Below are 16,001 nucleotides of genomic sequence, written 5' to 3'. Positions count from 1 at the left end.
CCCATGGTCCCTCTCCCCTACTGGCGAACCTCCCATTACCCTGATTGGCCCCAATTACCAGCCAGGCCGAGGAACCCCACCTATGCATGAATTCATGCACCAGGTCTCTAGTGCATACATAATCACAAAACTGTCTTATAAAAAATGGAACAGCCCTGGCAGGCTTTGCTCAGTGATTAGAGTGTCAGCCTGCAAACCGAAGGGTCCCAGGTTCAATTCCAGTCAAGGGCACATCATTCCTGGGCTACGGGTTCTCTATCTCTGTTGGGGCACGTGCAAGAGGCAATCAATTGATGTGGCTCTCTCACACTGATGTTTCTCTCTCTCTCTTCTCTCTACCTCCCCCTCCCTTTCACTCTTTCTAAAATCAATGGAAAAAATATACACCAGTGACAACACCACCAACAACAATAAAAATGGAATAGTTACTGGGCATCATTTATATTTATAAAAGTGGCAGTTTTATTGAATTCCAGTTTTGTTTTCAAAACCAAATTTAGTAAATTAGTCCGTGTATTCAAATGGAATTTTAGATTATAAATTTCATCTGCGAGACCTGAAAGTACAGTACAAGGCAGGTTCACAGAAGCATCCACAGTTCAGTGTCTAAGAAACTCCAGGCAGAAAGCAAGAAATATCCAGCATAGCAGCCAGACTTGCAAAACTGGAATAAAAGATGTTCAAGAAGATGTGACATGGAGCAGAGGAGTGTCCCAATAAGAAATTTATTGAAGGGCTCTTCAATGAATTATTTGGTATAAATAAATAAATAAATAAATAAGGATTTCTATCACCACCCTATTCTCCCCCCTCCCCCAACACACACACATACACACACTCCCTTGCAAAGTTGGTCTTACATTGGTCACTATTAAGAACACCTGGCCCTCCAGGGGCTTCCTACACATGGTGCTACAAGAGATCCCAGAATCTCCCCACCTCCCATACTGAAATGCATCTCCTTTGCTCAAAATTGGATGCAAATTTCATACAAAACTGACAAGGTATTGAAGAGGGAAGGAGAAAAGAAGTAGTGTAGATGGAAGGGAATAGAAGAGAGGTCCTGAAATGGAAAGATGAGACTGGCTGGGAGGTGGCTAAGGGGACAATTATGTGAATGGAGACATTTCAAAGATCAGCAGTGAAAGGGGGGGGGGGGGGCATGGTTTGTGATTAAGGGGTTGAGTTGGAGGAATGAAAAACATAAAAATTCCTCTACATAAAAATGTCCAAGCTGTGAATTTAGATGGCTACTAATCTATAACCCATGGCAACAGCACAAATACAGGCTTGCCAAGAGTTGGCACAAAGATGTTAATTAATAAACTAATTAATGAATGAAAGAGGGGAGAGAAGACAACCAGCTTTGGGTGAGTTTTAAAGAAGGGGAAGGGTCGCTAAAATATCAGAACAATTCCATAGGTATCTACACTTTCCTCTTGACATAACTTGTATAAAAGTTCTTCTAATATGTACCTTTAATATGAAGGTACATCTGTAACTTGGACCTATCTGTCATGAATATGGTTTTATTCTCATCAACTAGGTAACAGGAGAAAAAATGTACACTTGAGAGATTAGTTTCTAATGTTCTTGAACTCTTTGCTCTACCAGTGGGAACAGGGATCATCAGTATGACAAAGGGAAATTAGCATGCTTACTTAGGCAGAGCACTGCTTCAGGAGAAATTTCCCAGAAGGAACCAACATTAAAGCGTGTGACTGAAGGTGATTGTGCACCAAAACAGGGTTTGAAGGAGCCTGTGTGCTCTCTGATAAAATGGTGTCCATAGGGGCCTGGAAAAGCAGACATTTACATTGGAAACAGAGTTTCAAAACAATTCTGGGAGAGGCCAGTCTTCCTGGAGCTGCCAGAGAAGTTGCTTCCCCATGGCCAAACTTGGTCCCATTCCCAAGATTCTGAAAACCTTTGCAGCCCCTACTCAGCTTCCAAAACGAGGCCCAAAGAATCTGAAAGCAATTCCAGAACGAATGGCCCAGAGTGCATTAGCTGGTATTACAGAGCTTAAAGATAGCAGGTCTCTGGACCTTCTAACCACTCACCTAGGAATGCAGATTACTAGGACGTCACATCTGAGTAGCTGGAAGATGATTTTCTCTTCTAGACACAAAGGATTCTTTCCTAAATCTTGCACAAACTTTTCAATCTGTATGTACTACACAAAGGACTTTAAAAAATAATTAACATGCCTGCTTACCTCCAAAATAGTTTCCTTCCAAAGGTTTCCCTTATTTAAAAAAAAAAAAAAAAAAGTATCAAATTATAAAAAAAATTAAAACTCAAGTAATGAGTTTTAACTCATCTTAACCATTAAAAACTGAAATAATGCAGAAAGAATGAGATAGTATCACATAGTACAAGGATCTCAAGGTCTGGACAGTTCTTACTAAATGCTTTTCTTGCTAAATGTTACAGACCAGCTGTAAACAGAATGAGCTTGACAGGAATTCATCCAATTGGTAGAGGTGGATTTTAAGGTTTTTTTGTTTTGTTTCGATGTTTTTTAAATTGTTTTTGGAGATGAAGGGAGAGGGAGATAGAGATAGAAACATTAATGATGAGAGAACATCATTGATCGGCTGCCTTCTGCACGTCCACCACCGGGGATCCAACCCACAACCTGGCATGTGACCTTGACTGGAATAGAACAGGGGACCCTTCAGTCCACAGGCCGACACTCTATCCACTGAGCCAAACCAGCTTGGGCAGACTTTAAGGTTTTTTCATGATAGGGATGTGGCAGAAGAAAAAGAAGAAGAAAAGCCACTTTTCTGGCTGTCACCCTCCAGGCTTTAGGAAAGTTGGGGGTGACAGATTGAAGACCACCTTGGATGAGTAACCCCAGCCCCCACCATGGGGCCAGCCAAAGGCACACAACAAAGCAGGGGCCTAGCCAATGTTCCTATTGCAAGACAGTGCCCCAACTGTCCTTCGAGAAGGAGGGAATGGGAAGCTCCTCATTCTTTGCAGTTACTCCAATAGACAATAAGGACTGATAGGTCTGGGGGGAGAGGGGAGCTCCCTTTTTGGCTCTAAAAGATAACATTTTAATCCCCCATGAGAAGCCCTGGGTTACTCTGAATATAGAAGGGGAGAAAATTTAATTTCTATTAGATCCTGGAGCCACGTATTCTGTTTGTACTACCCATTGGGCCCCCTCTCCAAGAGAGCCAGACACCTATGAAAGAATCAGCACAGCTGTCATGCCCAATCCTCTATATACCCTAGCATCTAGTTTACTTCTTAGGAAGGATCTATTACGTAAATTGGGGGGCTACTATTTGTTTAAATAAAGAAATAATAGAAGTACTGATTCCCAAGGATAAAGGAATATGTTTTATGGCCCTACTCCATCAGGTCCTGAAAGACCAGAGAACTACACCCGCAGAAATGTTTGACCATCTTGGTCCAGCTATTTGGATACAAGGAAAAGTCAGAAGGGCAAAGTATAGCCAACTTGTTAAAGTATTACTAAAACAGTAGACAGCTGCCCAGTAGCCTTGAGATGAGCAGATCACCTCAGGTCTGATATCACTCTGTGGAGGTGGTGTTCTATACCTGAAGGATGGTTTTGAGATCACTGACTCTGGGAAGGTGCACAGTCATGAATTGCCTTCTGTCAGAGCCCAACCTAGTCAAGAAGACTCATAAGACTTTAGCTTCTTTGGGAACAGCCTATTAGCTCTCTCGTTCTTCTCCAAAGCTTTAGGGTAACTGGAGAGCGGGGGGGGGGGGGGGGGGGGGGGGGGGGGGCAATCAGCAGGTTGAGGTACTTCTAAGCTCTGCCTCCTCTTTGAGGAGTGGCCCCCACTCAACTTGGGCACAGGCTCTACGGCTTTGGACGCATGCTCACTGGCAGTGGAATGGGCTGACCTGGGCACCTACCCTACTGTGGAAGCAGCGAGATGGAGCAGCCCATTGTTTTTGCCATAGCCAGAGGCAACCACGGAAGTTTAGGAACAGAATACTGCATTGCTGGGGTGTGAGCTGGAAGGTGTACAGGTGCAGGGAGGCCACACTACCCAGAACCTTCTTTTAGGCCAGTGGTTCTCAACCTTTCCAATGCCGTGACCCTTTAATACAGTTCCTCATGTTGTGGTGACCCCCAACCATAAAATTATTTTCGTTGTTACTCCATAACTGTAATTTTGCTACTGTTAATGAACTGTAATGTAAATATCTGTGTTTTCTGATGGTCGTAGGCGACCCTGCTAGCGATTCTCAACCTGTGGGCCTATCCTGGGCCTATCCTCTGTCTCACAGTCCCACCTGTCTGGGACATGGGGAACAAGCCTTGGGGAGGCCTTCTCAGCCCATTTTCTTTAGGAATCCAGAACCAGGGAGCTGAGAGGAGCCAGGACATGTAACCGTGTCACTGGAAAGGGACCAGGACAGGAGAGGGTGTGCCTCAGGCCAGCCTGCAGTGTATGGATTCTTGACTTCATGCAGGAAAGTTCACCATACGAGTCCAGGTGATTTTGAGAGTGCGTTTAATGAAGCTGGGGACATTGAAACAAGGAAGGGCCTCGGATAGGAGAAGGAGCAGGAGAGAGCGTGGCAGTGCTGCTTTAGCTCTCTAGAATTATTACAGGAAAGAAGTGAGCCATGCAGAGCTGCGTGGACTCACTGAGAAGTAAAAGCCACAGTGATAGACGTGGGCCAAGGCCAGGCTGCTTTTAGTTCACTGAAAAGTTAAAGAAAGCGGGCCTTGGAGACTTGGATATATAACAAAGGTTTAAGGGGTTAGCCCAGGACAAGCTGCTGCTCCCCACTGCTGCCCTGGTTGCAAGTCTGGTGGAGACCCATAGAGTTTAGGAGAAAGAAAGTCAAGTTCCCATCTAAGCTACTGTAAGTCCTTTGTTATGAGGGTTCTTATCTGTTTTCTAAAAGCCTGAATCCGAGGGGCTGTTCTAGGACAGTGGTCGGCAAACTGCAGCTCATGAGCCGCGGTTTGCTGCTCTGTTGACTAATGAGTTTGCCAACCACTGACCTAGACTCTCGATTCCAATAATTACAGGCTGTTGTTGTTCCTTGTGATTAAGCCCCTATCCCAGTGGTCAGCAAACTCATTAGTCAACAGAGCAGCAAACCACGGCTCTAGGAGGAGGTCTCAGCAAAATACTCATCAGCTTTCCAGGTGTGGTCCTTGAAACCAAGGGAAATAACAGGAGGGAGAATGATTCAATACCAGGCCATGTTATTGGATAATTCTAGCATTGTTATAAAAAATTGTTGGGGAATAAAAAAAAGACCTCGAATAGCTACAACAATCTTGAGAAAGATGAACAAAATTAGAGGATCACAATACCAGATATCAAGCTATCAATATATTACAAAGTCGCTGTTCTCAAAACTGCCTGTTTTTGGCACACAAGAACAGACATATAGGCCAATGGAACAGAACAGAGGTCCCAGAAATCAACCATTATGTTCAATTAATATCTGATGAAGGAGGCAAGAGCATACAATGGAGTCAAGATAGTCTCTTCAATAAATGATTATGAGAAAATTGGCCAGATACATGCAAAAAAAAAAAAAAATTTAACCTAAATCACCAAATTACACCATACACAAAAATAAACTCAAAATGGATAAAGGACTTAAACGTAAGATGGGAAACCATAAAAATCTTAGAAGAATCCATACACAGCAAAATATCAGACATACGCTATAGCAATATCTTCACCAATACAACTCTTAGGACAAAGGAAACTAAGGAGAAAATAAACAAATGGGACTAAATCAAAATAAAAAGCTTCTGCACATCAAAAGAAACCATCAACAAAACAACAAGAAAGCCCACTGCATGGGAGAACATATTTGGCAGTGTTATATCTGATAAAGGCCTAATCTCCAACATTTACTAATATAGGGAGCTCATACGTCTTAACAAAAAGAAGATAAACAATCCATTAAAAAATGTGCAAAGGACTTAAATAGACATTTATTTATTTATTTATTTATTTATTTATTTATTTTAAATATATTTTATTGATTTTGTACAGAGAGGAAGGGAGAGAGATAGTTAGAAACATTGATGAGAGAGAGTCATCGATCAGCTGCCTCTTGCACACCCCCTACTGGGGATATGCCCGCAACCAAGGTACATGCCCTTGACCGGAATCGAAACCGGGACCTTTCAGTCCCCAAGCCGACGCTCTATCCATTGAGCCAAACCGGTTTCGGCGCTTAAATAGACATTTTTTTTTAAGTGGACATACAGAAAGCCAAGAGACATATGAAAACATGCTCAAAGTCACTAATCATCCAAGCGATGCAAATCAAAACGACAATGAGATACCATTCCCACCTGTCAGAATGGCTAGCATCAACAAACCAACAAATGACAAGTGGTGGCAAGGATGAGCTGAAAAAGAAACCCTCGTGCACTGCTGGTGGGCATGCAGACTGGTGCAGCCACTATGGAGAACAGTATGGAGTTTCCTCAAAAAATTAAAAATGGCCAAAACCGGTTTGACTCAGTGGATAGAACGTCGGCCTGTGGACTGAAAGGTCCCAGGTACAATTCCGGTCAAGGGCATGTACCTTGGTTGCGGACACATTCCCAGTAGGGGGTGTGTAAGAGGCAGCTGATTGATGATTCTCTCTCATCAATGTTTCTAACTCTCTCTTCCTCTCTGTAAAAAATCAATAAAATATATATTTTTTTAATTAAAAATGGAACTCTCATTTGACCCAGTAATCCCACTTCTAGGAATATATCCCAAGACATTAGAAACACCAATCAGAAAGGACACATACATCCCTATGTTCATAGCAGCACCCTCTCTCTTCCTGTGTCTAAAAAAATCAATAAAATATATTAAAAAAAAAAAAAAAAAGACCTTGGCCAAACAATGCCAGGAAACATGAGACCTGGCTTAAATAATCACCAATTGCCCTGACCCAGATCAGGGCAGTGCCCGAAGGAATAATTAACGTAAGTCATTTCGAACTTATGTATTGTAGACTCTTTTTGGGTTCCTCTCAAATTCTAGGATACCCAGACCCATTTATAAAAACAGGCTGTTAAACATATTATTCAACTAGGAAAGGTAACAACACAAATATGCTAATCTGATTTTACTCATACCAATTAATACTGGGCTACACCCATATGATCCAGGGAACTGGGTATATTTTAAAACCTGGAAATCAGGATCCCTGCAAGATCAATCAAACCCAATATAAACAAGTCCTCATTTGGTGTTCTTAACAATTCATTCTCCTAAACTACAAGATAATAGCTTCCTGGATACTTTCCTCTACTCTAGGGTTATGTCAGCTAAACACCACTCAGTGAGAACAAAGAACTAGACCCACACACAATTAACTGTTATGTAGCCATGGGGGGTGTGGGGGGAGGAGAGAGGAAATCTTGCCATTTGCAACAATATGGATGGACTTTGAGGGCCTTATGCTAATGAAGTAAGTCAGACAGAAAGACAAATGCTGCATGATCTCATTTTCGGTTTTACAGTAAGGACAGGTGACAATCTGTTTTCACAGTAGTATGGAAGGAAGCCAACGGAAGGGAGTCCTTCTTTTCTCACCTGTAGAGATGGGAGAACCAGGCCCCACCTGACAGATGACTGCGCCGTTTTCCAGAGGAAACCCTTGCAAGTAGTGTTTGCACATTCCTTTCTCAAAGCTCTGCATTTCCCTCTCAGCTCTCTCTGGACTCGACTCTAACAGGTGAATTAGACACAGCCACTGCCTCAGGAGTATACAAAGCAGCACACGATGAGTGCTGCAGCCTGAAGAATGAAATGCTTTAGACTAGGTTCCCAGATTAAAAGGGGATGGGGTATGGCTTGTCGGGGGATCGCCAATAATATGGAGACATGCAAAGACATGCACTTCGACAGGCAAGCATACCACACAATGTTTATTTTTACATAATAAATAAGTGGCAAAGGGAATACAGGAAAGGAAATATTCATGAAATCCAAGTCACTAAAGTGCTTTCCAATATAAATTTTAAAAGACCAAGGAACCTGGTCTGATCTTAAAACACTGTTTATAAATAACCAACAATTGTTTAAATACGGTCCATGTTATTTCCAAGAGAAAGGGGAAAGCATGCTTTGTGTTGTTGGGTTGCTTGTTTGTTTGTTTGTTTTTGCAAACTCCAACACACCTAGCATATCAAATGTAACTCAGGAGAATGCAAAAGTATTGCCTGGTAAGAAAATCAAAATGTCTGAAGTCAAGCTCAAGATAAAGGTAATATAACTCATTCATATGTCTGCATGGGGTCTGCACTACTTATGAAGACATCTGATTCTCAGGAAGTTAAGTAATTTTGTGTTTTCAAGTTCAGAGTGAGGACATCAGACCTAACCTACCCATTGAACCAACTCTCAAATGATGCCCAGCAGTGAAAATGCTGTTTGAATGAAAATCATCCCTCCTCAAGTTCCATGGAAGACAATGAAATGTTTACACCCCATTAACTAGTTCAAGTGTCTTTCGGGAGTGGTTTCCACTCTAGAACAAAATGGAGTTTTTCCCGAGTCACCCATTCATCTTCTAAAACAAATGGCATTGAATTTTATCCTGGCACTAGCAAGAAATCCAACTGAGAGGACTGGTCCTGGACAAAGTTTGTTTTCTGAAAAAGCCACCGTGAAGAATTTCCTCCCTGTGAGGTGGGGCCTGTGGGCCTCAGAAGGCTCCCACCTTCCCAGGCTGGAGCCCCTCGGAGCCTGGAGCACCGGCCCCCTGGGGCACCGTCTTGGTTTCCCGCCATGCGGGGCTGGAGAGATCCATGGCAACATCCTCCACGGTATTCTCAGGGCTGGCTTCATTGGAGACTCTCAGGGACCTGGCCTCACTTGGGCTAGAACCTTCCTTGAGGTGGTCAGGGCCCCAGAGTCCAGCCAGCTTTTCTTCATTTCCTGGTTTCCTTAGCATCCCTGAGGATTTTTTATGCATCCCTTCAAAAAAAAAAAAAAAAAAAGAAAGAAAGAAAAGAAAGGGGGGGGGACAGAAATCTTTAGGATTAGCAATTAACTGACCTTCTCTGTTCTTTCTCTCTGAGTCCCTTTAGAATTGCCCTTGTCAGTACCTCTCTCTGGCTCCTCAGGTAACTCCCACTGTTAGGGGTTGGAAGCTGGTGTGTGCCAGCCAGGTGCAGCCAGCAAAGCTGCCTTGTTTAGATGACATAGGGACTTTAAATTTTTTATTTTGAAAATTGTTCACAACATTTTAAAATCAGGAGATTATACATCGAAAGCCAGACTTCCAGCTTCTCTCAAAAAGTCAGAATGTCTGGCAGCACTGGGCCCAGTTTCTCTTTTTTCTTTTTTCTTTTTTTCTTTTTTTAAAATATATTTTATTGATTTTTCACAGAGAGGAAGAGAAAGGGATAGAAAGTTAGAAATATCGATTAGAGAGAATCATTGATCAGCTGCCTCTTGCACTCCCCCTACTGGGGATGTGCCCGTAACCAAGGTACATACCCTTGCTCGGAATAGAACCAGGGACCTTTCAGTCCGCAGGCCGATGCTCTATCCACTGAGCCAAACCGGTCCGGGCTCTTTTTTCTTTTTCTTTTTTTTTCTCTTTTTTCTTTTTCTTTTTTTAACGTATTTTATTGAATTTTTTTTTTTTTTTTTTTTTTTTTTTTTTACAGAGAGGAAGGAAGAGGGATAGAGAGTTAGAAACATCGACCAGCTGCCTCTTGCACACCCCCTACTGGGGATGTGCCCCAAATCAAGGTACATGCCCTTGACCGGAATCGAACCTGCGACCCTTCAGTCCTCAGGCCGATGCTCTATCCACTGAGCCGAACCGGTTTCGACTGAGCCCAGTTTCTTGTATGGCTATGGACAGCAGATGCCAGTAGGCACTTCCACCCACGCACTCAACCCCTGGTCCTATCATCTCAGAGGGATGAGCTTCATTTCCCACTGGATTTTCTCTCTCAGCCTCTTCCTTACCTAGGAGCCAGGGCGCACAGAAACCGGCCAGGCTGTCCTCCGCGGAGTTGAGGACAGAGTCCGGCAGAGGGATGCAGTGTCGCACCATGGCCCCGTAGAGCCCGTACTCGGCCATCACGCTGCTGCCGCCCCAGCGCTTCTCCTGCTTCCGCCACCTGGCCCTCCGATTTTGAAACCAGACCTGGTGTGAGGCAGAAGACACGGTGACTAGGGCGCTTGGCGGTGTCCCTCAGCTGGGAGTTCTAAAACGGGCGAATGCAGGGAGCTCATACGGTCCAAGACCTTTCAGTAACTATGCCCACTGTTCACTCAACGCTCACAGGGACTCGTTGTGGGGTAACGTGTGACCACTTTCTACTGAATTTTTCCATCGAGTTGACAAAAAAAAGTATTCTCTCCCACATAGTGTGAAGGCATTGACTGTAATGTTTTCTGGCTTTTCTCATGGTTTGGAAAGAGGTCGCTCAGTCAATGGCCCATTCTAATCTCAGGTTGTTGGGTTGCTGGTGATATTTCTCATAGGAAACAGCTTGATAAAGGAATAGTATGAAATATTGTTTCGCTGTTAAAAAAGGGTGAGTTTGTGGCATATCTTCTGACCTGGACAAATGTCCAACATGTGCTGTAAGCAAAGAGGCAGAGTTGTATAATATGATACATTTTTGTGAAAATAAGACAAAATTATATATGTATGTGAGTGTATATATTGTTCAGGGCCAATATACACTGAGTGGCCATTATTATGATCTCTGAATACATAATAATCTGGCCAAATAGTGTATATCCTATATAATAAAAGGCTAATATGCAAATTGTCCCCTCAACTAGGAGTTCGACTATGTCCCCTCCCCCTGGCCAGGCTAGCCAGACCCCACCCATGCACTAATTCATGCACCGGGCCTATAAAATACACACACACACACACACACACACACACACATACTCACTGAGTGGCCAGATTATTATGCGTTCAAGGCAATGTGCAAAAAGGCCACGTCAGGTTACTTATATTGTTTTCTTTGAGGTTTTATAGGGATGGACTGTCACTTCCTTTTATTGATATATCTTTATATAGTTTCTTGTGGCAGCACACAGCATTGTGATTTTAAAGAATGACTTAATAAAAGAAAAAAAGGCATGAAGGTTACAGGGGGTATCCTCTTGCATAGACATAAGGAAGGTTCTAGCACTATGGTGCCTGTGGCTGAGCGGCCCTCGGTTTGCCTGTGCGAGGGAATGTGTGTTTGGCTGTTTAGATGTGGCCGTGGGTCACACTGGCTGTGAGGTTGACATGTTCTCTAGGGTGTCTTCGGGAAGGAGAAGGGGACCCCGGACACCTGTATTCGGTCCTCAGGGAGCTCCGTTTTCATGGCCAGCATCTCCCGGGCATACACATCGGGGTAGTGCGCCTCGCCGAACGCCTTCTCCAGCTCTTCCAGCTGCTGGGCGGTGAAGACAGTCCTGCAGGGAGGCCCAGAATGCACGTGCGCACACGGTCCAAGGAGGATCCCAGGCTTCCCAGCGTGGGGACCCTGTGCCTACCTCCCCCCGTTGTCCACACCCCAAAAGGCCACCTCATAATAACCGAATACCCCATTTCAGAATGATTAACCTTTGGAAAGTTTGGTTCAAATAAGATAGCTCTTCAGCATGTTTTTCCCCCTCCTCATCTAGTCAGTCACCAACTCATTCTAAGACCCATTTTAAAGATCCACAAACCTGTGTCCTTTAAATGCTGCGAAGATTGCCCTGCAGCCTCTTGGGATTTGCAAAATTATGTTCCTAAATGGTTACTGTACCCTTCCCATTGCCAACCTGGGGCCCACTAGGCTTCCTCTACTGCGGGACCACCCACTCTCAGATGCTGTGTGTCCCGGGGAGAGGGTCAGAGAGGATGGCCTGGCCCTGTACCTGTGCCGCCTCTTCTTCCTCTTGCCAGGGCTGGGCGACACCTGCAGGTCACTCCTGTTTTCAGGTAGGCTTTCCTCGTCTGTTGGCATAAGGAGAAAGAGAGGACTTTATAACAGTGAGCATCTTCTTCACTTTATTTTCTGCATTTTAAAACTATGAACTTGTTGCAAAATGTGAGTAATATTTAGCTTAATACAAGCTAGCATTTTTAGCACTCACTACAATCCATGTTCAGCATTATTCCTGCATTATTGCCATTCTTCTTCATAAAATTAGAGAAGTCCGATATAGCTGCTGTTAGTATCCTATTCCTACAGATGAGGAAACTGAGGCATGGAGAGATTGAGTTATCTGTCCATGATCACACAGGTAATAAATGGTGACGCTGGGATTCAAACCCTAGATTGTGTGAAGCCAAGGCTACTTGGCAACTAATCAAATTTTCTATCCCCACTCAGCTCTCAAATTCATCCACTTCCTTCTGCTTCCAACTTCCTTATCTTAATCAGCACACCAATATTTCTCAAAGGTGGGCTGAAGTTTGTGACATCAGAACTCTTGTCGAAGCTGCACCCCTGCCCTAGCAGGTTTGGCTAAATGGATAGAGCATCAGCCTTTGGACTGAAGAGGTCCAAGTCTGATTCCGGTCAAGGGCACATGCCTGGGTTGCAGGCTCGATCCCCAGTAGGGGGAGGGCAGGAGGCAGCCAATCATGCTTCTCTCTCATCATTAATGTTTCTATATCTCTCTCCCTCTCCCTCTCTGAAATCAATAAAAATATATATTTTTAAACTGCACTCCTTGCCCTGCTGTACCAGTTCTGAATCTCTGGAGGTGGGGTCCAGAAACTCATTCTTGGTAAATATGTCTAGATAAGTCTTAGGTGCACTTGAAAAATATTAAGAACACTACTACGCTTTATCTCTTGATAGCCTGTATATTAAAAGATCTGTATAAAAAGGAAGGTTAGAATATCAAACTATTGTAAGATTTATTGTTAAAAAGCATTTTTGCCTCAAAGTATGAAAAATAAATTAAAGGAAAAATAATATTAATTTTACTCCAACATCAATTCACTTACCAGAAAACTGTATGCTTAGATTATAATACCCATGCTGTATTAACACACATAAATGAACATATGAAATGTGGCTGGTCCAAACTGAGACCTGCTAGTAAATGTAATATATTCTGTTGATTTAGAAGACTTACTACCCCAAAAGTAAAATATTAATAGCTTTTAGATTCATTATATATACATTTATTTTATGTGTATTGGATTAAATATAGTATTTAAATTAATTTCACCTGTTTATTCTTCCTTTTTATTGTGTGGCTCAGTTGGTTGGGTGTTGTACAATGCACTGAACCAGTTGTTGGCTTGATTCCCAATCAGGGCACACACCTGGGCTGTGGCCCCAGTAGGGGGCGTGCAGGAGGCAGCCAATTGATGCTTTGTTCTATGTGGATGTTTCCCTCTCCCTTCCTCTCTCTAAAAAAAAATCAATTAAAAAGCTTTTTAAAAAGATAAGTTTTCTTCACACTCTCAGTCACATATATCTATTGGGTAGCATTGCTCTTGGAATTTCTTCCAGAAATTCCTTCACAGACTAAGATTTGGTTGCATTTTGCTTTTCATTTTATCAGTGCCCACAGAGAAAGATCCCATCCTATGTAGACGGTTTCTGCATTTTTGGGGGGAGGGAATGGGAGCACTAATTGAGGGTTCAATTTATTTTATAGACTCATGAAATAAAGTCCTTTTGGAGTTGAGCAAAAGCTCACTTGCCACTGCCTTCCTTTTAACAGTGGAGACCCAATGTACTCTTTTTTTTTCCCTAAATATATTTTATTGATTTTTTTTTACCGAGAGGAAGGGAAAGGGATAGAGAGTTAGGAACATCTATCAGCTGCCTCCTGCACACTCCCCCTGGGGATGTGACCGCAACCAAGGTACATGCCCTTGACTGGAATCGAACTTGGGACCCTTGACTGAGCCAAACCAGTTAGGGCCCAATGTACTCTTTTTGCCTTGGCTGCCTGGACGCTCAGCTCTAGATTCTACTGCCTCGTTTCTCTCACTCCAGTTTTCTTATGGAATTTCCCCTAACACCTTAAACGTTTGTTTCTTGGCCCTTGTCCTTTAAAGAATGTTATTGCTTCCTTCTCTTTCCCTATAATCCACATTGATGTCTTTGAGGAAACAGGTGGGCTCAGAACAAAATACTAAGCCTAACTACAATGAAATCGACCAGGTTGCTTCCTTTCTCAAGAGTAGGGAAGAGGAAGGGCCGCACAGGAGGGAAGCCGGGGGGGGGGGGGGGGGGGGGGGGGGGGGGGGGGGGGGGGGGGGGGGCGCGCCCGGGGAGGTAGACAGGCCCGCGGCTCCAGGCCCAGCGCTCTTCACGGACCTCAACTAATTCTGCAAAGGTGTGAGCGCCCCGGGCTACCGGGTTCTGTGTTGCTGGTGGGAAGGCAGGCTCAGGCCTTCCAAACCTCCTTGGTTCTCAGGGTCGAAATTCGCACGGGGCGGTGGGGAAAGGCGCTGGGCAGAGCCAGACCAATGCCGGGCACTCCAGACCCCCAGGACGGCCCGAAACCCGGCGGCAGTGGTGTTCACCAGAATCCGGGGATAGGCAGGGATTTAAGAAGAGGCAAGAGCAGGTGCGGGTGAGGGTGCGGGGATGCGCCTCCCCTGGACCCGGCGGGGACCTGGGGTCCCGACCTCCCTTAGATCTAGGATAAGGTGAACAGATCGTCCCGCTTTGGGCGGGACAGTCTCGATTTTCAACAATTTTTCCCACATCCCACGGCGTTTTTAAAAAAAAAAAAATCCCGATTTTTTTGAAAGATTGGAAAGATTCTTTCCAACAATTGGGACTTTTTTAAAACTCCGCGGGACGCGGGAAAAATTGTTAAAAATCAGAACTGTCCCACCAAAAGCGGGAGGATCTGGTCACCTTAATCTAGGACACTGGGGGTGGGATGATGCTGCGTTACTCCTGCGCGGCCGGAACCCGAGGGAACAGGGTCAGGAGGGGATGGGATGGCCCCGTTACCCGACGTGGAGACGCTGTCGCTGCGCTTCTGGCGGCCCCGCGGGGACGGCGGGCGGCGGCGGGCCGGCGGCGGGGCCGGCGCGGGGTCCGGGCGCGGCACGTCGGCGGCGAGGAGCAGGCGGGGCGCCCGGGCGGCCGCGGGGGGCTGCGCGCCGAGGCCGCAGAGGAGGCCGAGCCCCAGCGGGAGCGGCCCGAGCGCCAGGCGGGGGCCGCCGAGCCCGGGGCTGGGCCGGGGTGCTGCTGCCGGGCCCCCGCAGCCCGACGCCGGCCCGGGCCCGGCCGCAGACGGCGGCTCGGCCTCCAGGCCCAGCAGGTCGGTGATGGCGAAGCCGCGGGGCCGGGGGCGCGGGCCGGCGGGGGCGCCCGGAGCGCGCCCCTCGGAGAGCGCGTCGCGGCCCGTCATGGGGTGTCGGTCGCGGAGGTCGGGCCCTCGGCCGGTCACCATAGCGAAAGGAGCTCGGCTGGGAGGGCGCTTTATATAGCGGGGCCCCCGTCGGGCGCGGACGGCCAGGGGGGCTCCCATCAGCCCGGCGCGGGACCCCGCGAGCTGGGACGCCAGCAGCTCCCCGCCCTCCGGGCGCCGCCCTCGCAGCTGCAGCCCCCACTGCTCCCACCTCCTCCCAGCTGTCCCCCTGTCCCCCCCCCCAACACCACCACCACCACCACCACCATCACCCCCGTTTACGGTGGGAGGAGACAGGGACCCCGCTATCTGCCCGTCCCTCTAAAAGCCGAAGGTTTCAGTGCGCATGGAATTCCCTTTCCTTCCGGATCCTCTGGGTGGAGGCTGGGGTCGCAGCGGCCCCCGAAGCCTCGCTCCCGCCAGCCAGCGTACACGGAGACCTCGGGCTCCGTTCACAGCCACGCTCCCCCGGAGGCGGCGGGCACGACCCCCGCCCGCGCTCCCCGGCACCGCGGGCACCAAGAAAGTCTCCCCTCTTCCCCCCCCCACCCCCCTCCCCCGAAAACCCCCAGCGTTCATGTAACCCCTGCCCACTCTGCCTCCGGGCACATCCACCCCCTGGTGCTCCCGGGGACGCAAAGCTGCTGGGAACTGGGGAGAAGG

General features: G+C 46.3%; 1 protein-coding gene across 1 annotated transcript; it reads right to left on the bottom strand.

The window, feature by feature from the left end:
- Positions 1–8,688: 8,688 nt before the first annotated feature.
- VSX1 (visual system homeobox 1) lies at positions 8,689–15,338 on the bottom strand (the record flags this gene model as incomplete). Its single annotated transcript, XM_084888270.1, has 5 exons — positions 8,689–8,960; positions 9,966–10,146; positions 11,303–11,426; positions 11,877–11,955; positions 14,936–15,338. The coding sequence occupies 5 exons, from the start codon at positions 15,336–15,338 to the stop codon at positions 8,689–8,691; spliced, it is 1,059 nt and encodes a 352-aa protein (XP_084744396.1).
- Positions 15,339–16,001: the final 663 nt, after the last annotated feature.

The sequence above is a fragment of the Pipistrellus hanaki genome (assembly GCF_964339955.1).
Source record: "Pipistrellus hanaki genome assembly, chromosome: 6".
NCBI lineage: Eukaryota > Metazoa > Chordata > Mammalia > Chiroptera > Vespertilionidae > Pipistrellus > Pipistrellus hanaki.
The sequence above is the reverse complement of the archived record's forward strand: the minus strand, read 5'-3'. Positions and strand labels throughout refer to the sequence as shown.